The 25,506-nt window shown below is 31.4% G+C and overlaps 1 protein-coding gene across 1 annotated transcript in view; it reads left to right on the plus strand.

Annotated features, from left to right (window-relative positions):
- LOC132752567 (uncharacterized) overlaps positions 1 to 25,506 on the plus strand; it is a 75,290-nt gene that overhangs the window by 13,783 nt on the left and 36,001 nt on the right. The window contains exons 2-3 of the mRNA XM_060742906.1: positions 19,102 to 19,223; positions 24,433 to 24,513. Coding sequence (XP_060598889.1) covers positions 19,130 to 19,223; positions 24,433 to 24,513 — 175 coding nt within the window. The 5' untranslated portion in view covers positions 19,102 to 19,129. The remainder of the gene's footprint in view (positions 1 to 19,101; positions 19,224 to 24,432; positions 24,514 to 25,506) is intronic.

Consider the following 25,506-nt stretch of genomic DNA (forward strand, 5'->3'; position numbering starts at 1 on the left):
TTGCCCCGTATTTCACTTCAGTGTTGTTATATTTTTCTGGCCCTTCGGGATCATTGATGACAGCACTATTTTGTGTTGAGAATTGTGTACGGCTCAAGCCGGTGCTAGGGGGCGTGAGGGATGTTGCGCTTTGCATTATCCCGCATGTACATACTCAATCAAACCAAGTATGCAGTTTTCGTTTAATTTTGTTGTGATTAATGCTTCCGAGGGATCACTTTGTTTCCAGATTTTTTCAAAGTATGATAATTGAACGTATATCAAAGAAAATATTTTCAAAATATGAGCGTTTTATAGCGATATTTCGTTTTTATGTATTAGAAATTTTGAAATATTAGTACAACGTTAGTTGTTCTGTAATATTTTCTGGGGTGGTGCAATAAATAAAATTCATAAAAATAAACTAACTTATATTACGTGGCTCTATCCATGTAACTTCTTATCTGTGATCATAACTCAAGATCCAGAACATTAAGTAGTGTAATATTGTCTTCAAACGAGAAAAATATTGAAGTTGTAAAGTTGAAACATTTATTTTATTTAACAAAGTGATAATTCACTTCAAGTGCTTCCTCATGTGTTTAAACACTTGAAAAAGTAGACCTGATTCATTTCAAGTTAATTTGGCATACCTTTCTCCTTATAAATAAGCTCACCGTAACTATCTTCGTTAAATGAAATCTATTAAAGAAGTGAGCATTTAAGAATCTATTTACATGTTTTTGATGGTTATCAATCTGTAATATGATACTTGCTTACCCATTCAGAGATTTTAAAGACACTAGGCATACATATGTCCGACTACAACGCCTCTTTAATATTCATTATAAAATAATGAATGACTTTACATAATCAAATGAACATAACAAATGTAACCGTTTTGGAGAAAAAAGGTTAAATAATTTAAAAAGAAATACACTATGGTTTGTGTGCTCAATCAATTATTATGATTCTGTTAACGTATATGTGATCTTAATTAGATCACCTTTTCATTCAGAAAGCTCAAAATGTAATAAATAGAAACATAGAATTTTGTTAGATTTTTGTTTTCGAAACATTCAGGAAACTTCCGTTTAGCCTATTGGGATTCTACTGAGTTTTGTTTGACATGACGGGGCTTGAAATAATTTTTCGAGATTATTTCTTTATTTGATTATTCTAATTGTGAAAAATGACCTAAATTCAAAAGAGTTGCAACGCTTTTCACTTTAATCTGAGAATAGCACAAACGAGCTTCAATGTATTTCTGAGTATATTTCTTAGTTCTATTTCATTTAAATTTCTAAGTTTTTAATGTCCCAGTTGACATATGTGAAAAAATAAAATTTTATGTTTCTAGGCATACGAACCTCAGTGGAGTTACTTTACAAATGTAAAAATGTATAACATTTGTTTAAAATAGAGAAAATGAAAATCCTTAAAGAAAGCCCAACACGGCAAAATTGAAAAAGTTGCAGGCTCGGATTGATTGAGTGTGGGGAATACTGGAACCACCCAACAAGAAAATAGCCGAATAGAAATAACTAAATTACCACAAGCACAACAATTATGTCGTGCTAAACGATCTTTAAGGATCGGAAATATAACATTTCTGATTGAATGTACGGGGCGACTTTTTACAGCCTCCACGCGGCACAAACAACGCTGATGTGGCGATAAAATAGAGAAAATAAGAATCCCTAAAGAAAGCCCAACACGGCAAAATTGAAAATGTTGCAGGCTCGGTTTGATTGAGCCTGTTCATTGACGGTACTGTCAAGTGCAAACTACCGTCCACGCCCCCTAGCACCGGCTTAAGCAGAATTCAACATTTAACATGAACTGGTACAATTTTGAATTTTGAAACATCCGCAGATGTGTTCATATGGCGGTTATCATGGAACCTTCAATGTGACACGTAAGTGCCATTTCATGAAAAGCGGCATATGGTCCCCAATTTAAAAAAAATGGGTGTGCCTTAAACGAGAAATCAATGGGCGGAACTAAATAAAATGGAATTTTGGAAAGGGGATCAACGGTTATGAAGACGAGAAAAAGTGAATATATGATACTATAAAGAGTGCTAATATACCTAAATATAGCTGAATGAGAAAGTAACACAACTTTTATAGATGGTCATAAAAATGATATTTTAGAACATGTGTTAAACTTTGTTATTTAGACCAAAACCTGTTTACTTTATATTGTAAAATTTAAAGATCCTCTGTAATCAACTTTTAAGAACGTCAACGACTACTAGTGTATTTAAGATGATATGTTGTGCAACTTTGTTTGTATTTCAATATGTTACCATTTATTAACACTGGAATTGTGCCTTTTAATAGGACACTAAATAATGCAAAGCCTACAATATTTTCATTTTTGTCGTTTTGGTCGTTCTTTAGATTTCCATTTCTTTTATTCTACTGCATAGGGCATCATACTCTGCAAAACCTGAAGAACAGTCCTGAACAAGCTAAATCGAACGATTTTTCGATCGTCGAATTGTTAAAACAGAATTTCTCAAGATACACAACAAGATCTTATAGTAGTATTTACTAATGCTTCCGATACCTAGATGATAATTTTAATTAAGGAATCTTTTTTGATCAAATATTATTTATAATGTATTCTACAGAACTATTTTTTGAAACTTTATTTCATCATTTTTGAATATTCACAACGCAATCAATAGCAATACTATTCACTACGGAGATGTGATCTACATCGTAAGATCTTTGATCATGGTACTTTTTGTTGATGTATTTTAAAAGCGTTTAACATTAAACTTTTTATCAAAAGGAATTAAGACGCTACTGTATTAAAACATACCACATATTACGTATTTAACTCCTTTATTTGAACACTTCGTTTTTTTAATTTTTTTGATTACATCTAAAATTGGAATGTCTATGATAGGTAGTATTATGCTGAAAACTTTAGTTATGGTCATTATTTTTTTGCTTGACAGAGATGCATTTTTTATTTACACTGTACTTAACAGGAACATTTGAGATTAACAGAAAGGATTGGCGCACAAATAATCGTTTTAAACCACCTAGTACTGCATTTTCGTCAAACTGTTTCTGATCAGTCTTTTCTATCGCGCTCCTAACTCCAACATACTTTACAATAATGATATTGAAGATTCTCATTAGCTGTTGACATGGATATTAATGATATCATTGTTACAGGCGATTTTAACTATGACGCATTGAATGCTAACACAAATAGTAAAAATTCTTTCAATTTGTCAACAATTCAATACGGTACAAATAATTGAAGAATCAACTCACTTCACAGAATCGAGTCAGTCATTGATCGATCTCATTTTTGTTTCAAATAAAAATACTATTATCAAATCTGGAGTAGGCGAACAAATCCTTGACCAGGAACAGCGTTACCATGTTCCAGTTTTTTGTCTTTTTAAAATCCGCAAACCAAAACAACAATGCTTTCAACGCACTATATGGGAATACAATCGTGGTGATTACGTCAAGCTTCGAAATGATTTTAACAGTTTCCAATGGGAAGAATGTTTCGATATCATTATCAGTAAATACGCAGACAACGTTTCAAATCAAATTATATTAATCTCTAAATATAATATACCAAATAAAGATACATATGTTAGACCTCTAGATGCCCCATTGATAACAAATACTATCAGGTCAAATATTCGTAGACGTAAACGATTGTACAGAAAAGCTAAATTAACTCAATCCAATATGCACTGGGTGAAATTTAAACAATTAAGAAATCAAATAGTATCTCAGATTAAAGAGGCGAAAGCTATTTATTACTCTAAATTATCGGACAAACTAAAACAGGAAGCGTTATCTTCAAAAGACTGGTGGAAAATATTAAAATCTTTTATCTCACCTACACAGACAACGTCAATTCCCCCATTGCAAAATCATAACACCCAGGAAATTGTTTTCTCTTAAGACCAAAAGGTAAAACCTATTGAACGAGTATTTCTTACATCAAACCTATATTAATGATTCTGACTCAAATGTTCCTGACCTAGGTCCACAATCAACATCCACTGTTATTAACGATCTTTTACTAACTGCATCTGAAACTGAAGATAGTCTTAAATCTCTTAAAGTCGACAAAGCATCTGGACCAGATGGTATTAGTAATAAAATTCTGCGTGAAGCTGCAAAAGAACTCTCTATTCCTTTAACTTATCTGTTTAATCAGTCTTTATCTTGCTGTAAAGTACCAGCCTCTTGGAAGAAAGCCCATGTTTCTGCTATCTTTAAAAAAGGTGATGCATCTCTCCCTTCTAATTATAGACCAATTTCACTTCTCAACACTATGGAAAAAGTTTTTGAACGATTGATCTTTAAGCATTTATTTAATCATTTGTACGCGAATAGAATTCTTACGCCTGTGCAATCTGGGTTTATACCCAGGGATTCAACTGTACATCAACTTATTTATATTCATGACATACTTTGCAAAGCACTTGATGACGGTCTCGAAGCTCGAGTTATATTCTTCGACATAAGCAAGGCATTCGATAAAGTCTGGCACAAAGGCATTCTCTGTAAATTAAAATATTATGGTTTATCTGGAAAAATCTTTGAATGGTTTCAGGATTATTTAAGCTGCAAACGCCAGTGTGTTGTTCTAAGAAATGCCAAATATTATTGGGGTGTTCTCTCAGCTGGTGTTTCACAGGGTTCGATCCTTGGTCCTTTACTTTTTCTCATCTACATAAATGACCAAGTCCAAGATCTTAAATCCAATGTTAATCTTTTTGCTGATGATACCAGTCTCTATCTTGTTATTGAAAACCCACAAACTGCAGCACAACAATTACAATCAGATATTGAAATAATAGCTGCATGGGCAGAAAATGGCTTGTCACGTTCAATCCGTCTAAATCAGAATCCCTTATTGTCTCTAGAAAAAGAAATTCATATCACCAACCACTTCAAATGCTTAATCAAACTATACCTGAAGTAAAAGATCATAAACACTTAGGATTATTTTTGTCTCACAATTGCCTGTGGCATTCACATATAGAATATATTAATGAAAAAGCATGGAAACGGGTGAACATAATGAGAAAACTGAAATTCATGTTAGACCGTAAATCTCTTGAAATTATTTATATATCGTTTATCCGACCAATCCTTGAATATGCGGATGTGGTATGGGGAAACGCATTTCAGTATGAACTTGACCTCTTAGATAAAATACAAAATGAATGTGCTAGAATAGTGTCTGGTGCAACAAGACTAGTTTCAATTGAAAATTTAAATAATGAAGTAAATTGGGAAACATTAGAACAAAGACGTTATGAACATAGATTAACATTATTCTATAAAATCAAACATGGCATTGTACCAGAATACTTGTCAGAACCAATACCGTATCAAACAAACACTCGTTACAACCTTAGAAATTCAAACGACACTATTGGTATTTCAGCAAGGACATTTTTATACTTTAATTCTTTTTTCCTTATCTTCAATTCGTAAATGGAACAACTTGCCCCTTAACATAAGGAATTTACCAATGTTAAAAAATTATATATCACGTGATAAAAAAACTACACCAAAATACTTTTATTTTGGTCATAGAAAACTTCAAATTCTTCACACCAGGTTACGCACAAAATGTAGCTCCCTAAATTACCATTTGTTTCTTAAAAATATATCACCATCGCCATTATGTGAGTGTGGTCAAATGGAAACTAACTTTCATTACTTCATTGAATGCAGTACATGTAGAGATATATTACTGGGAAATCTAAATAATTTCGATATTACCCTCAACACCCTACTTTTTGGCAACCCGGACATGTAAGACACTGATATTGCCAATATCTTTAAACATGTTCATACTTTTATCTCAGAATCAAAGCAATTTCTCTGAACTTCAAGTGAAACAGTGAAGCAATCTTTCTTTTCTCTTTCTTTCTTTTTTCTTCCTATTGTATTATTTGTTTTCCTTTCTTCTTTTTTCGTTATTATAATTTCTAATTCTTATCCCGATGATTACTTATAAATATAACGTTTACTTCGTCACAAATATTTACATTCCACTTTTTTGATAATTGTACAAAATATTATAAAATCGACTCATTATAAAGTTACACTAAAAGGAGAAGAATTTTATAAGACTTAGTCTTTCGTTCTCATCCTTTTCTTTGAATATATTATATATTTGTATTCTGATTGTATTGTATTACGTATATCATGTAAATATTCGGGAAATAAATATGTTTAAACTAAACCGTTCCAAGGCGGTGCTCTTCTATGGACCTTTAAAATAATTTCTTTTGCATTGATACGTTTTGATTGTGATGAGACTAGTCGTGTCCCTATTTGTTATTTGTCGATTCATGGTTAATATCATCTACCCCCCCCCCCCGATTTTGAAATTGTTCTTCGTTCTCGACGGACATTTTCATTCCCCCACACCCTTATCTCAGTGTCGGCCTTTTTGTTTGTTGCCCTCATTGACCTCTTTATATAATAATGTGTCACTTGAAATGACGTAGTATTCTTTGCTCCGAAGAAAGTTAATGATTTCATAGAACTATGATTGAAATAAAATGAGTTTCATGTTTCTTAAACATTTGCGAATATTTACGAATACAAAATGCTAGAAATGTTTGTTACGGCACCATATGTAAAACGGCACCATTTGTAAAATGGTGCACCATATGTCAAAAAATCGAAACCAAATACGATTTTTTTTGCCGTTTTGCCCTGCACCAAATGTCAGTATTTTCGGTACCATATGTTAAATATTTTTGATATACACCATAAGTAAGAAAAGTTGCACCATTCGTAAAATGCAAACAAAATCACTTGGATTAATATATAGGGGTAATATTTTCTGTACTATAACATAGTCTTTTCATTATTATCACCATCGTCGTCGTCGCCAGCACCAACAAGATCATAATAATAATAATAATAATAATAATAATAATAATAATAATAATAATAATAATAATCATCATCATCATCATCATCATCACCATCATCATCATCATCATCATCATCATCACCACCACCACCAGTAGCAATTGTACGTACGTCTTGTTGTTGTAAAAGTAGCAGTATTACCTTTAGCAGTAGAACTAGTACAACAAAGTAGTAGTGGTGATGGTGGTGATTGTGGTGGTGGTAATGGTTGCGGTGGTTTTGTTAATGGCGGTTTGGTGGTGGCGGTAGCAGCAGCAACAGCAGCAGCAGATTTCCATCAAATTTTTTTATTGAAAACCAAAACAATAGTTTCTTTATTCTAAATTTATTGCAATAACTAGCAAAGCTGTGACTCAAAACATTAACATAAATAAATTCAGATAAACTCGTGAAACAAAACTTTGGAAACGCAGTATCAGCGAAGTATGAGTGTATCAGTGTATGAGCTATGTTACAAATGTACGTACATGGTGCAATACAACTCCTTTTTTCAACAACGAAAACCGCATATTCACATTATTTTTATCTCGTTGTTATATCTTCTTTTCATAACATACTTTATAAATGCTTATAAACGACGATTTAACTAATTTATAAGCAATCTCTCACCAAAATAAAATTTATAATCTATTCATTAAAAAACAAAAAAAAGTCTTATTTACTTTTGCAAAAAATATTTTGAAATCATTTATAATTATTATTGCAAAATAATTAAAATATTGTTGTGCATGTCACTGCACCATTATTAAACATTAATTTTACAAGCGCTCGCTTCGCTTGCGCTTTTAAATAGTTAAAACAGATAATTGCCTCTAATTTAATATTCAAGACTAATGAGGATTTTACCGTACATATAGTAACTTACATGTACTTACTGGCGTTTGTTGTGTATGACTGTACATATATTGTGAATAGCAACGATAACTTAAGGTAGAACGCGACACTTTGCGACCTTTCGAGAAGCGTCTTGAAAATTGGCATGCAAAAAAATGACCATATTTCTGATTGGATTTCGTTGATTTTATTTCAATAGTTTCAGCCAATTTTTGTACACACGACGTCAAAGTTGACCATCAAAGCCCATTTTTGAACATGACGTCGTTGCGTATCCTTGGCAACTGTTACGGGTATTTCAACGCCATTGGCGGACAAAATATCTTAAATACTACAGCATTCGACGGAAATTATTTTTTCCATTAAGCTGATATAAAAATTATTGTTTTACGCCGAAAATTGTTTGAGAAATGGAAAGAAAATTGTCAATTTGTGTAAAATTTGACGTTCAGTTTAGCCGCAATTTTCGGCTTTAAAGCGGCTTATTAAAAAATTCCTGAAATAAATGTTTGATTTTGTTTCTTTAAACGTCCTTTAAAATGTATACTTAGTCAAAATTACTAAATAAATTAGGGGGTCACCGACTCAAATTTTTCGGTACACGTGATTTTATTTCCCCCACCCCGTGAGTAATTTTGTAAAGAAATTCGATGTATGCAGATACGTTTGAGACTTCAAAGTGCAGCAATAATGTTCAGCTTATCAGGAGAATTGTTCTAGAGTTTAACTAATACACATAAAACAACAACAACAATGTTCCATTGCAGATTCTTAAAATTGTACGAAAAACAAACGATTTTTTTTTCTTGTTTTTATGCATGATTAATGACTTCATAAGGAATTGTAAACAGACGCATGTAAAGAAAATGACGTCAGGTGTTCAACGGCAACGCGTACGATGCGCAAACAATTACAGCTGAGAGTTATCATTGCGGTGTTCCTTTTTGATATTGTAATACAATAAGATTAATAAACTTGAATCGAGAAATATGCCATAAGGAACAAAAAGCAATTATATATTTTTATGTAAATTTAGAAATTTACGGAAATTCAATCATAAATTAATACGTAGTCTACAAGAAATTCTGCAAATCTATACATTTTGAATTACCCACACTATGAGTGATATACTTAAACACCAGAATTTGAATTTCACTTGTAATCAAAAACTACAATTTGACAAAATTGGCGAAATATTGACAAATTAAAATATACGGTTCATAAATGAAACTTAGTCAATTATATTAGCGTGAAGCAAACAGTCATGCTTGAAACGTTAGCTCAGTGGGTGTTGGATTACAGATGTAGCACGTTCGATTCTACAAGTAAATGAACATCTGTAATACATATTCTCTCGTTTTGCTTATCATTTTAGAATACCATTATGTTAAAAATAACGATTAATTGAGGATTCACCATAAACGCTGTATTAAACACATTAGTATCAAATCGGCCTTTGCAAATATTCATTATTCACTGTATAGCCAAATTTATGGTAGAATTTATTTTGGACAGGAAAAAGACATGAAATATAATGAAACGCTGTAAATACACGTCTGTGGATTTTAGCGAACCGGCGGCCTTGAGCTATATACTGCACAAAGGAGTGTTGCGTTGTAAATAAAGATATTTCAATATATATTGTCATTTTTTTGTCTGTACATGTAGAGGATCTGCCGATGTTTCACTAACTATTTAATCAGTATGCAACTGACATGTTAATAAAACCGAGAAATATTACATTTTACTCAAAGTTTTACTATTTAATGTTATTCTGACAAATGTCAGATCAGACTATTATTTCTTTCCTCTTGTAGAAAGTGGGTAATTCTGAAGTACATCTTTATTCTCTGTTTTATATACAAAATCTGTATTTACAAGAATAAAAAAAATCATATTTTGGTAATATCTGACCGTGTAATTAAAAAAATACGCATTTTAGTAAATACGGACTTCATTCAAAGTTCCCGCATATTACGAGTGTACGGATCACGGTATATTAGTCATATACGTATTGCATGATATACGGTCCCGTACATCAAATTTCACTTATTTTTACCTGTCTATCTATAATATACGGAATTCCGTACCCTTTATTGTATCCATATATTTTGCATTGGTCATAATGCATAATAGCGTAAAATGCTGTAAAAAGCGGGAGTTTGACACAGGGCGATCGTTTTTAATAACATCAAAAAACAAAACGCCCCGTGATAGCGTTACTTTTATCCAAAGGGGTGGGGGAAATAAAATCACGTGTACCAAAAAATTTGAGTCGGTGACCCCCTAATGTTTTGAGTTATTTTGACTAAGTATACATTTTAAAGGACGTTTAAAGAAAAAAATCAAAAATTTATTTCAGGAATTTTTTAATAAGCCGATTTTAAGCCTAAAAATGCGACTAAACTGAACGTCAAATTTTACACAAAATTGACAGTTTTCTTTCCATTACTCAAACAATTTTCGATGTAAAACGTTAAATTTTATATCAGCTTAAAGGAAAAAATAATTTCCGTCGAATGCTTTAGAATTTAAGATATTTTGTCCGCCAATGGCTTTGAAATACCCGTAACAGTTGCCAAGGATACGCAACGACATCATGTTCAAAAACGGGCTTTGATGGTCAACGTTGACGTCGTGTGTACAAAAAATTGCTAAAACTATTGAAATAAAATCAACGAAATCCAATCAGAAATATGGTCAATTTTTTGCATGCCAATTTTCAAGACGCTTCTCGAAAGTTCGCAAAGTGTCGCGTTCTACCTTAAGGACCTGCAAACGTCACAAATTAGAACGTGCAAACAGAAAATATCCATGTATAAGACATGGAAAAGCAGGGCCCGCCCTAAAAACAGAAAAACTAATTATTTTTACTTGATACGTTTTAGCACATATGAAATTTGAATGCTTTGTTAACAATATCTCATTGAGAAATTGAAATAAAAACATCACTTTATGATAAAAAATCAATGTCTTAACTGTCAATAATTTCAAACACGAAAGTATGTTAAACACAATGGAGACGGTAGGTTTCTTTAAGGTCAATATTATCAACTAATCTTATTGAATAACTGGTTAGCTCAGTAAGTAAGGCGTCAGTCAGCGTTGATGATGATGATGATGATGTTGATAATAATGATAAGACTATGTTATAGTACAGAAAATATTACCCCTATATATTACTCCAAGTGATTTTGTTTGCAATTTACGAATGGTGCTTTTTTTCTTACTTATGGTGCATATCAAAAAATATTTTACATAAAGTACCGAAAATACTGACATTTGGTGCAGGGCAAAACGGCAAAAAAATTCGTATTTGGTTCCGAATTTTTGACATATGGTGCACCATTTTACAAATGGTGCCGTTTTACATATGGTGCCGTAACAAATGTTCACGTTTAAAGTGTTTTACGTACATGATTCTTTTAGTGTCTGCTATTCTATTGAAGACAAAGGATTAATTGGAAAACACAAAGGAAAATGTATCGATCTAGTTTTTGACCAACACCTGTACTGACTTTGTTTACAAACATTACAACTGTCAACATTTAATATAAATGTGTGACAGAACTTTACAAGGACTAATACAAATTACTTACGCAGAATATAATAATAATAATAATAATAATAATAATAATAATAATAATAATAAAGTGTTACGTTTCTGTTAGCAAATAGAAATTCGACCGACGCCCAAAATTGTGTAAATATGACAGTTCATTGTGTTCATTCAATACAAGTATTCAAGGGCTACGTAACTACAACAAACACAACGAATTTATAACATTTTGCAATAAATATGACGCCGTCTTTTTTTTTTTTTTGAAACTTGACAAACAGTGCTAATAATAATGATAATGTATTACCTGGCTTCTCAAATCATCATTGCCAAGAACTTCAAAATGTTTTCGAGTTTTTGGTGGAGTATCAGTGTTTATAAAGAATGAACTATGTAATAATGCCATTGTTAAACGTATATATCCGCTGTTCAAAGAATGTATTGTCCTTTATATTGATAAGCATATTGCAAAATTTGAAAAGAGCATTGTGTTATTTTTCTGCTACGTTGCACCAGATGATTCACCTATTTACCAAGACACGTGGGTAAACGGTTTAGATATCCTGTCTCAAAAACTAACATGCATTATATCAGACCTTGGTGATGTGTCCCTCATTGTGACCGGAGATTTAAATGCTCGAACCGGAAACCTAGAAGATATTATTATTGCTGACGGCATTGATTACGTATTTAATGCATGTACGAGTACAGATTATCACACTGCAAAAATCGCGATGAAATAAACAACAGTTTCGGTATATCGTTTATCAAATTGTGTTCTACAATAGGAATTTATTTTCTGCTTTTTTATTGCGTCGACCGACATATTTGATCTGATACAAGACTTTAATTAGTGTTAAAGACTTTCATTTTTAAGACCATTCACTTCAGTATATTAATGTTAAAACAGAGTGTTGAGGCAAATCATGAACAACGTGTTGGTGGGACTCTGAGTATGCAAAGACGAACCAAATGCATAAATTAAGACGATCACAACATAAATCAGACTTGGGACATTATTTGATAAATAAACGAAAAATTATGTTTAAAACTAAGCGCCATTTCTATGAAAATGCGTGGTGATCTGATCAACAACCGAAAAAATGTTACGTGAAATGTAAAACCTGATCATATTCCGATTGATGGGGACAAATGTGTTTCCTACTTAAACAAGCTATTTTTTTCTGAAAACAATCCAGTTATAGGCAATCAAAATATATTCAATAGTCTCTACGATAGGTAGGTGACATAGATCTTGATTGTGACGTCTCAGACGACAAAATCATGAAAGAGGTTAATTCCTTGAAAAATAATTGTGCAACAGGAATGGAATGATTATGTATAGAAACGATAAAAAGTACATTATATTCAACAATAACATACTTGAAAAAATTAGTAAAAACACTATTAGTAAAAAAACTATTTTACATACGGGTCATGTCTCTGCTACCTGGGCAGAAAGCATTGTTACACCAGTACACATGAAATGAATAAATGTTATACGAATAATTTTATAATAATAATTTTATAATAATATTTTATCAAACTCATCAGAGATTTCGGGGTATAACACATGTCGACAGATCGAAAATGTTTATATAGCACTTTGCGGTTTTTTTTTTAAATAAATAAGCGTTGCTTGTATCTTTGCCTTAAGTGAATGCGGGCGCCTTCCAGTTACAGTAGCATATATGTCAAAATGTGCTAAGTACTGGTTAAAATTAACGGAAATGCCACAATATCGGTTGCCAAAACAATGCTATATATAAAAGGGCAAGTCACATGGGCAATTTATGTTAAACGTATGATTTTTAAATTAAACCTTGGTTACGCATGGACAGCTAACAGAGTTGGAAATGTAAATACATTCATGCAAGTATTTAGGACCCGATTCTCAGACTGCTGCAGACAAACAATAATATCTGATAAATATATCGCCAAAAGCTATCGGTTATAGCATGTATAACACATATATTTCTGACAATATCGGTTGCCAAAACAATGCTATATATAAAAGGGCAAGTCACATGGGCAATTTATGTTAAACGTATGATTTTTAAATTAAACCTTGGTTACGCATGGACAGCTAACAGAGTTGGAAATGTAAATACATTCATGCAAGTATTTAGGACCCGATTCTCAGACTGCTGCAGACAAACAATAATATCTGATAAATATATCGCCAAAAGCTATCGGTTATAGCATGTATAACACATATATTTCTGACGTATGTTATTTGTCATTAAGCAAGCCTTCTGCATGTAAACGCCCCTTAATATTAGATGCAGTGGTCAATGACTTAAAAATGAAACAGGAAGACACTGATATATTGACAGAGAATTAGATTTCTTTCATATTGTCTTCAACTTAATGTGTATGTTGTTGAACATGTAGTGCAGTTTTAATGACTTTTTAATGACTGTCCGCTGCACAACGGTATTTGACACCAACACTTTAACTTAAGTAGCTGGATTGTGATTGTAAACAGCAATGAATGCTTTAATGCTATCATGTCAGATACAACGACAATATTATAAAATTGGCAAAAATTTATTTATGAAGCTTATAACTGCATATAACTGAAGAGAAGAAGTACTAAGTAATTCGTACGCAAGTATGAGATAAATTAACACATTCACATACACACGCACGCGCATCACTGTACTTCTGTATAAAACGGTCAAACATTTTATAAATGTTTCAAAAGAATTCTATGTAAAAAACTTGACATGGTGAAGCGCTGCGTTTTGTGAAATTAACAGAAATGTATGTCTGATAAAAAAAAACTGTTATGAAATATTTAAGCACTTACTTTATGTAGTATTTTTCAAAAAAAGCTGTAATAAAACAGTTCAACGCAGTTTAGATAAATAACTATTTCAAACGTAGGGTTCACAGAGGGGTTTTAGTAGTTAATGATTAAGAATAAACAGTAAATAGGTTTAAAATATATATTGTTACACTTATGGTAAGGTTATCTAGAACGGAACATAAATGTTTACCCGTTTCCCGCTTAAAGAAAATAGTTGCTCGTTTGGTCCTTTCTCTTCGATATTGTTTCAACAGTTGAATACTATATCTATCTTCCACAAGTACAAATGTTGCTGCAATGCATCAATTGAGAAGCTCCGCGCAAAAAATGCGCCCATTACAGATACCTTACCAAATCATTCCTACGCTCAGGTCATGTTCTATTTATATTAAGTACTATTGTACATTATTCCGAATGTTTTTTTTTCAATCATTTTTTGCATACTGATACTTATCGTATGCACTGTCTATTAGAGAGGGGCCAGATATCAAATTTTCTTAACAACAACAACAACAAAAAATGCTTTCACTTATGCCCACCTGGTAAGGCAAGTAATTATATTGAATACAAACAAGACTTGCAAGGATCGTAAATGTAATGTGACATGACAGTAGTGCAACAGTGTCACTACTGTTGTCAGTTAAAATATAAGATGATTAAAATATCAAAGCATGTGCATTTTCTTTTTCACCTATAATCCTACTCATTTTCTACAAATATCAACAACTAATCATGGTAAGAAATATAAAAATCCATATGTAAATAAGCTTAAAAGAAAACTTTAATGGACTTTACTTCTCAAAATATGACATGATATAACAAGGAAAGCATTGATGCAAAGCAAGCAAGAAATGCAGCAAATTACGATGAACTAGTAGACATCTGATGACAAGATATTCTTATAAAGTGTTCAGTGGTTTATTGGATTTTACCAGAATTGTATATCATAGATAAATGGTAGGACAAAAGACATTGTTCATCATGAACTTTGGTTAGGTTTGCTAGAGATTAGAATATGAAATGTATTTTCTTTGGAACATAAAAACAATAGTCAAAATAAACAGTCTGTTTTTCATTCATTATTATAATTGTTACAAATATACAAATAGTAACAAAAGGGACTAATAAAGTAATATTACATAGATTTTTTTTCATGTCAAATTAAAAAAAGGTTTCTTTTAATACGTGGGATTTAGGTTTTTAAGTCCCAGATAAATACTGAAAGTGGTACACACACTGGCATGAAAAAAAAAACAAACAAATTTGGATGAATTTCAAAAATACCAAATTCAGGTTTTTTATTTATTATACACGTTATATGGTGACACAATATTTATCAATTTAATGGAAGACTGTTACCTGAATTTTAGAGCGGTATGAGGAAATTCACTAACATCATGTTCGTGCGAGTCAAAGATATAAAAGCTACTTGACATTGACAATATATAAAGAGCTATTGTTAATTGATTTATTGGGAGATCAATATACTATTTTGTTGAATTGCTTCAAAACCCTCTGTGTTTACATTACCTAAAAATACATAACACCTCACGTTCAAACTGCAATCGAAAGTTTCGGTAGTTAAAATGTCACAGTATTCGGCAAATCAACATTCCTCTCAAAACCACCATTAAACTGATCGATTGCTTTGAAACAAAATGGAATCAACTTCTTACAGAAAAAATTCAAGAAATAAGGGTCGATTGAAATATTCACAGAAAACATGTCAGACGAGCAATCAGAGCCGTACAAAAATAAAGGAGCTATATACCGGAAAGAACCTACGGAAAAGACAATTTCAAAATGATAATACTGTAATATAACAGTTCTTCTTAAAAGTGTTCGATAAATTTAAAAAGAGTGCATTTTATTGTTAAATAAGTTTGCATTTCACTTCCTGCAAATTCTCCAATCCGTTATTTATCACCATAGCTCCACACGGATGACCATTTCGTGAAGACTAAAACTACTTCTGTAAAAAGATTTTCGGACTTTCACAATGTTAAGGTCTCTAGCTATTTATAGCTTTCGAATTCAAGTACAATTTTTCCAGTTCACATTCATTAACATGGCATGCTGCGAATCACCGAAGTGGAAACCAATATATGACTTTACATATTAGAAATCGGAAGGAGTTCTTTTTCCGAATTTATTTTAAGCTGTAAATCGAAGGGATTAATTGATAAAAAATCGAGTCCATGGACAAAAAAGTAAACGCAAATAGCTCCGCGCCTGTGGGAGCGGAGCAATGTATGTTAAACCCCTCGCGGGACGTATACAATCATATAAAGGCGAGTTGGTACAATTATTCATAGACGTAAAAAGGTTATGAAGTTGAAGTATTTATTCATCACTCAAAGTGTTTACAATTTCGTGTACAATATAAAATATCGAAAACCATAAAACGTGACTGTATTTTTAAGTCTACAAACACCAATTTATCATGAATAAATTTCAAGAGTCATCCACGTTTAAAATATGTAATATTTAAGAGGCAGATTTATTGTGGCATACATATCGTCTCCTTGCGTTGTAAGTAAGAGTACTTCACTTTGTTTAAAATCTAAATTCTCTTGCATGTTGATTATCAATTTGATAATATCACTGCATTTGTTATTCAGAATGAAATACTTATTTTCATGTACGGTAATTTTATTTTGTTTTAAGTCATTGAGAGACAAATATAATTAATGATCTAGTGGTAAATCTTCAATACTGACCTTAAACGAAAAAGCAAAAATTAAGTATAGTTTTTTATTGATATTTTATTATTATAACTCATGTCTAGATGTACATACAAATTAACTAGAATAAATTATATACACATATTTTACAGTATTTGATACTATATATTTATTAAACAATAACAATGACAACGATTTACATCAAGAGATTAGACAAAATAATACGTACTTAAACCATACATTTGTGCGACCTTTTATCCTTCAGCAATAGTTACTTAAGATATTGAATGTAACTTTAAAGCCATCTTTTTGTTATGAAACATTCTTAAAGCTCTGGTGACACTGTATATTTCATATTTTAAACAAAATAAGACATCTTTTGGATGTGCGTTTCCGAACAATGACTTTTTAAATGATTTTATCACAAATACCAATACATAAAGGATAAAAAGCTCGGGCTTGTCTAACCTTTTATATTAATTAGGGATAAAACAACCTGGACAAGAAACATTTGATGATAGAAAAACCTTAAAATATAGTCGTTAGATTTGCAGTTGTAGCCAAGAATTAATCCCCAGGAAAATAGATGATCTAAGGCATTGTCAATTTGACTAATAATTTTTGACATTGTTTTATCAATGTATAATGTAAAACTAAACATTTAAACTAAACACACATTATTGTCCTGTACAAATAATTGATTAAAAGCTTTGCTATTATTAAATGTGGATTAAATCTAATTTTTGGACATTAATACTTTTGTAGAGACAGTGAGTGTATATCAAAAAATCAATCACGATTCTCAATACATCTTGCTATCTTGATCTTATGTGTTTGCATATTTCAAGTCTTTTTCTTCCTGTTTTAAATTAACCAATGACATTTTAAGGTTTTTTAAAGAAAGTGGGATCATAAACTCATAAACTACATTTGATAATATATTTTAATGATTTATGTGACTTCATTACGGTACACTCTATAACATGGTCGTTTATCAATTTAATATTGAGGAGCGGCCATAATCTTATGTCTACTTATATAGTTCTATGAAGGAGCCCATGGTCAATGGATTTTAAATTTGGTTCAAACAAGTAATTGTTAATTTACAATTATCGTTCAGTTAAAACCACGTCATGTCTTGTCCTTGTATATATTGTATAGATCTTAGATCTCTTAATGTCAATAATTGTTATTTTTACACACAAAAGTGGGCCAAGAGCTTATCAAAGGAAAATTTGATTCTTTGTGGCACAATCTTTTTCATGTCTTTAGAAACACAACACTAGTTGAATTCTGAAGATAAAAGATAATTTAAACAATACCATAAAGATCTTTGTGAATCTTGTATAATCTGGTACATATTCATTTTTTGAATTTGTAGATATGTTTTACTCACTAATTGAAAATATAATTGCAAAATAAATCAGAATCATTCATAACTGATTTAAACGGAAATGATATACATTATAGTTTACGTACGAATTCACTACATCGTCCTGGTGTAAGAAGTAATCACGTTCTGTACGGTGGCACTGAGGTGGCATGTGTGTGTTTTTTTAAATATTTCGTGTGCTCGAGATACTATGCCGTGGCCACAAGTTACCAAGTCGTGGACATAAGATAAATAAGTGGTGCGTACGAGATATTATGTATGCGCATGAGATAATTAAATGACACGCACGAGATACTATATCGCTATCGAAAGTAACTTAGTCCTGCACACAAGATATTAAGTCGTGGGCACGAGATACTATGATGTGGCCACCAGATAATTAAGTCGTGCGCACGAGATAATTAACCAATCAGATTTACTTTATAGGAAAATGATACGCCTGCTTCACCTGTCTGTCACAATGCCATATAAACAAGTTATAAATTGGACAATGATTTTACATTAAGCGTCATTGTGACCATGGATTTTGACACAAAATCAGAAGGCGTCATCAACCGATCAGGAACTATGTCCATACTAGGTTATATAAATCATGACTTATTCCTTCTTATTCCTTCTGTTGTAGATCATAATAATATTATGATGACACATATGTAGTTTCAGGGTCGATCGATGATATAATGTTTTCATCACACGAGGATATATTTTAAAAGAAACGATTCGCCTTCCCATCTGTACCGATGCTGAAAAGACTTGACAACGTAACACTTCTTTCTTTGTCAAGACTTTATATTTAAGGATTTCGGCTGCAACAAAATCTATTAAACGTTTAAAATGAGATCCTATGAAGTAGCTTTGCCATTACAAGATTTATGAACATATTTCAGATTGTACGTTACAATAACACACTTCAAGATGGCAAGCAATGTGAATTCAGAACTTGAATCGGATACAAGAGGAGGCATTTCATGGACAACTTTTAAGAGGTCACCAGGTGAATCTAAAAATGGTAAAAATCTTTGTTGATAATTATTTATGAAAAGGGAAGTAATATTTTAACAAAATCAATACCAAGCTGTTTGTTTCCATCTAATCTTGCAAAGTCGTAAAATTAAAATCACATTACAGTTTTTCATTTATAATGCGGAAAGTAACTTAACCTGCGACTTGCATAATCTTATTCGTTATTTGCTTAATACTGATGTTTTGGACGAAATTGGCGTTCCGCATTAATGTTGCAACAACAACTTTGAAATGAAACAAGAGATCAACTTTTTTGCTTTCCTCATAATATCAATGTAGATAGATAGATAAATAAATAACATTGATAAATCAATAAATAAATAAATGAATAAATAACATTAAATTAAATAAATAGAAAACAACTTATGCTTAACTATGATATCAATGTTCATTGCTTAATAATAATAAAATAAACAAATAAATAATATTGTTAAATAATAACTGTCGTATCGTTATACAATCGTTTCCATTATATGTTTTTTTTTCGTTTCCATGGTATAAAATGTGTCTATTTAAAGACAATATTCGCCACATAGGGGTCGCCACGTTTAAATAAAAAAAACAAAAACAATGTTCGTCTCTTAAATTCAGTCATTATCCATCTATATGATAATCTATTTGTTTCCTTTTATGTAAAGGCAAAATACACAAATATTGTATTAACTTTCAGTTTTTATCTTCTAAAAATGTGTTAAATTATTTTGAAGTAAAAGTTATATTCTCAATTATATTGATTTGCATCTTTGTAAAAGAAAGACATTCAAATATATTACATTTAAGAAAATAACCGAACAAATATTCTACAAAGTGCAAGTTTAAGGCTTATTAAAGGAAATTAAATAGACGATAAACATATCTAAAACGAAATTAACAGACGAAAATTATTCGTAAATAGGTAAAGATTTTCCGATTGTTCAGAATTGTAAGTGCCTTTTCAAAGTTAAAGAAGCAGAAGAAACATAAAATTTTCAAGGCGTTTGAGTTTAAGTGCAAACTATGACAACAGTAATGAATTTAATGAAAGCCTTTTATTCAACAAAAACAAGTCAATATTTACTGAAAAGAAGGGGCAGATTTGTTTTTACATCAAAACAATACATCTATTTTAGCAAGAGTTAACTTGCTTAAACTCTTTATCTTTGGATGAAAAATATTGTTATAGAAAGGCAGATAACATAACTTACTTGATTATATCATATTTGCAATAAGTTGATTGTAGGATTAATCAAACTTGACATATAATTTGATATTTAATTCTGTAGAAACTTATAAATCTAACGAAAATTTGCATACAAAGGGTAATGTCGTTAGCAATAAGAAACTGATTTTATTGAAATATGTAAAAAGATATACTATGCTCATACTTGAGTAAGATATTTCAATCACATACACTTATTGAAATCTATGTAATTCTTACTGAATATGTGTAATTTAAATATGAAAAAAACGAATAAACTACATATGTGAACTACATATGTGTTCCCTATTACAGGTCAAATTAAGTAAGTCGTTTCTTAAAAGAATCATCTTCCAGTTTTTTTCTAATGACACTTAATAATTACATTGTAAACATATTGTATCTAGTTTTTGTCAAAAGTCAAAACATGTTTATTTCATATTAGACTGTGAAGCAATCGTCAGTATTTTCTTAAATCAAGTTTGCGCATTGTGTATCTTTAACTTGTGGTTTGCTATAACATACTCACACGCAGCATATAAACGCAGTCACAGCGGAATCAAATAATTTCACAGAAAATATTATTAAAATGGGGCATACTTCTATCAACAGGAATACTTTACAGTTCACAAAAATAATTAGCTGATTGCAGCGATATCGATAAAACATAATGACATTTCAAATATAAACATATCATTGATATCCTTCAAAAAGTATTTTGCGTAAACCAATAATTTCACAGAAAATAAATTTGCTTTAAAGTGGGCATAACATATTTCAATAATTTTGTGATTTCAGCGAAATCAAAATCAACCTGTATTTAAATGTACAATACTAATAAACCAAATATAAACAAACTCATCGGTATGCTCGAAAACATATTCTGGGTAAACCACATTCTACAGACAGACGCCCGCCCTTTGGATAACTGGTATGGCGTTGCAAGACAATCGGATAACCCGGGTTCCCGGACAGTGCATGCCACATCGCTTTGATTTATCATGTAATCCCTTCTACAGTTATTCGCATTGTACCTTTGTTCAGGTATGACCAGTGATACTAGCAGAACCACGCAAAAGTGAATGCACTTAATACTGGTTAACTAATTGACAGTCTGTCCAAGAACGATGCGATTGCGTAACCATGTTCTTGTATGAATTCAATTGGCTTACTGTCTTTACCTTCGGGGGTTACTACAAAACTCAAAGTACATACTTACCGAATTGTGCAATGTTAACCTACCACTACCTTTGTTTTATTTCAATCTGCTAATATCTCTATTTAATCCTAGAAGGTAACCAATCAAACATGCGTTCTATTTTAAACTATATATGCGAGACGTGAGAGATTAATAGTCACAATATACAATGCTATTCTATTTTCAAACCGTAACTCACACATTTGCGTCATTTCCATTTCAATTAAAAGCAACTAATTTGCAATTGTAAGTGATCCAACGCTTGATAACCCAAGTCTAAGCATGTCAAAATTGTTAACAATTTCAATATTGTCTCAATCATACTTAACGCAAAAGTTACTATTTCTGTTCTTACCACCTTCTTTTGAAGTTCATATGATTTTCGTTTTAGCAATAATAATCACATGTTTAAAGACATGTTTGATTTTTTTAAAGATTTGTTTTTTCCCGAAATTACATCATCAAGTACAAAAGTTGTTAATAAAATGAAAATGAAAATTGATCTGGAGTGAAACAGCATTTCGCATTTGTTTTGTCCTTTGTTTTAGATAAAGAAGTGAAAATAGATCAATTGATACTTCGTTTTGATCAAATAAACAACAGTAAAGTTTAGGTCAATATTTTAATTGCTTTTTAATAAAATCATCTATAAAAATGTTGCATATACATTTCTTTAATTAGCTTTTAAACCAAAACCGTATACATTGTTTATAAGTAATCATTATTATATGATTAACAATATACCATTTCTATAACAAAAGTAAATAATTTTGCAAAATAGCTATTGTGCATTATAACTGATGTTACATTATGTAAAAAACCGGCCGCAGCAGAATAACTAAAATGCTAGGCGAATTTTTATATTTTCTTCGGTTGGGTTAACGTTGCAGTCTGCTTAATGATTCTTCATTTGCGACAATTCATGTTCATTTTTAATTCTTACAGATTTATTTAAAAAGTCTCTGACCGTTTTGTCAATTTACTATAAACTGGCGCCTTATCATACGACAAGGATGACACTATACTTGTGTGTAGGCATGTCATCGAGAACAAAACCATCATTTTATTAGGGTATACTTGTAAAAATGACACTGTTTTCTCCGCTACGAACCTTATACACGGAGTTGCTTTAAATGTACACTTTATTATGTGCAGAACATATGAATTGGATTGCATTACGTCCATTTTGTATTAAAACGCAATGTATTTGATAACGCTTCTGAATGTAATAAACTTTAATTGGTCGTCTATATTAAACATTTTTATATCATTTAGTACAAGCTCCAAGGTGAACTGGGATGGTGGTGAGATTCTCGCCCCCTCAGACCTTTCTCCACCCGTTGAGTGATGTGCTGTCTTTGATCAGTTTATATAGGTCGTAGAGCCAGGAAGGGCTCCTAAAAGGCTTTCAATCGAAAGGAGGCACTTTAGGTAAAGTCCAAGTGTTTGTGACCATTTGGTGTTTTTTGCGTATAAATGACTGTTAGTGAACTTCATCAAAACACTTTGTCACATTTGATTACCCAGAAACCTTCCTTCTATTTAGTAATATGGCTTTTCTTTTTTGTATCTACTTCATATTGATAGTGTGCATACAAACATGGGTAGACTATTGAGAGAAACATGGCGGACTCATCATCTTAATACTCTTGTTCAAAACATGATAAGCAGTGTGACGCACTTTATATAACTTATCCCAGTAGTAAGTACATGTTTAATAATGATCCATTCACAAAAGTAGCTTCCGCTATGGAGTACGGACACCAGATATGTAGCCAGTTATGCCTATAACGCACAAAGGGATGATAATAAACATTCGTTCAATTTCGACAGTGTATTAGCCAAAGAGATGAATTTTAAGCCAAACAAAAAGGTCACTGTCTATGTGCCAATGATACCTACACTGTACTGTAACCCGAGACAATGAAGAAGAGGCTGCCCTTATAACGTTATTTGATGCCAAGATTAGGCCCTGTCTTTTATATCGTCACTTTGTACTACGGGATTCAATCCCCATGGTACCCTTTTTGATGTCCCTGTCTACTTTGTAGGGCCGCATTATATAAATACAGTATTGTTCAAATAATAAAATAATACAATATTTACCATTCTTTTTTAATACTTTTTAGTTAATTGCTTACTCATTTTTCCCTAGCATTCCTCATGTTTCACTCTTATTTTATGAACTTATTTAAAATAAAATTGAAAGCAAAATAGAGTAAACAAAGAAGTAATTTACAGAAAGCGAACAGTACTTATAATCCACGTAAACTACCAAAACAATAAAGCTTATAATAAGTTTGGCACCCATCGTTTTACTTTTTTATTTAATATCTCAGTATATTTATTCATTTTCATTCCTGGTATAAACCTCTTATGTTTTCTTGACATTTTATCTAGTAATTGTAATAACATAATTTAATTACAAACCGTGCTACTTTTGCGTGAAAATAGAATTACAAGTCCGGGCCTACGCTTTGACATGAGGTAATTTGCGTTATACGATCTTAGCGTTAAGAAGCGCTTAATGTTAGAGTTGAACTATAACAATAAAAAATGTTTTTAACCGTTTAGATATATGGTAAAGAGAACCTGACATTCATGTAGATTTATTACTAAATGTTTTGAAGATAAATACAATTATATCACGCTCGCAGGAGGCTCGCATAATATAACTTAATTCTCTTCGTTCAATCAATTCATTATTTAACATCATTCAAATCATTTATTGATGACATCGTATAATTTGTATTATTTTCTTTTCTATTTATTTTCTCTGCCAATGGAATGCAGCTGAAAAACGAAAATATTTACTTTCAGGTTATTTTCTATGTAGAAACTGTGGATTCGAGATTATCCATGTAACAAAGATAGAAAAGGAAATCCGATTTATATTGCATGGTAAGTGCTATTGTTATCTTAATAGTAATTGACTATATGTAACACAACGTTAACCGCACATTTAATGAATTGAAATTTGAAGGTAAATGAGTAATTGTAATTCTAGTTGGACGATTATATTACGTAGTTAGATCACAATCCTATCAAATCATACAGAATGCTTGAACTGCGTTTACCTGGTCTTGATATATAAACTGATATTTCCTTTAACATCTACAAAGCCCTTAAAAATACAATGCATCAGATGTATAACCAAACTATGTATCTTGCCTTTTGCCCCTAACTTTGTTTTTGTAACAAATGGTGGTGTGATAACACAGGGTAGTTGTGGTAATAAATTTGTTGTTTCCAATCTACATGTACAGTCAATCTCATGAAATACAAAAGCATCCTTATTGAATTCAAGGCACTGAAATGACAATAATAATGTTTGCACATACAATATACACAATCAATCAATACAACATTAAATTAACATCTTATTTCTATATACATTTAGAACACTAAATGATTAAAGCATTTGCACTATTATGTCTTAACAGTTAAACATTACATGTATACTATTTACACCATCACAACAGGTATAAATACCAACATACTCTTATACTAAGAGATCAAAGGGATCTTAAGCCAATTCCACAATTTAATGTATAACAAAAACTTCACATCACACACATCATGTACATTTGTTTCACGTGGTGGTTTACTATGAACAAGATGAAAACATATAAAACATGCTGGCTATAAAAAGATAGAATTGAAAGAAAAAGTATATGACCACCATTTATGAACATTCAACACCTTTTAATACAACCTTGCAAATAAACCGATTAATAAATAATCATTTCAGCCATCATAAAATTGCCTCAAATACTTCAAAAACCTGAACGATCGATTCCCGCCAAACTCTCGCGAGATCACAAAGAAATCAAGAAATAAAAAACCCAGCAAGATATTTACAAAAACTAAAGAAATAAAAGAATGGAAAGAGCT

This window comes from Ruditapes philippinarum, unplaced genomic scaffold (assembly GCF_026571515.1).
Source record: "Ruditapes philippinarum isolate M1 unplaced genomic scaffold, ASM2657151v2 ctg70_1_1_1_1, whole genome shotgun sequence".
Classification (NCBI taxonomy): Eukaryota; Metazoa; Mollusca; class Bivalvia; order Venerida; family Veneridae; genus Ruditapes; species Ruditapes philippinarum.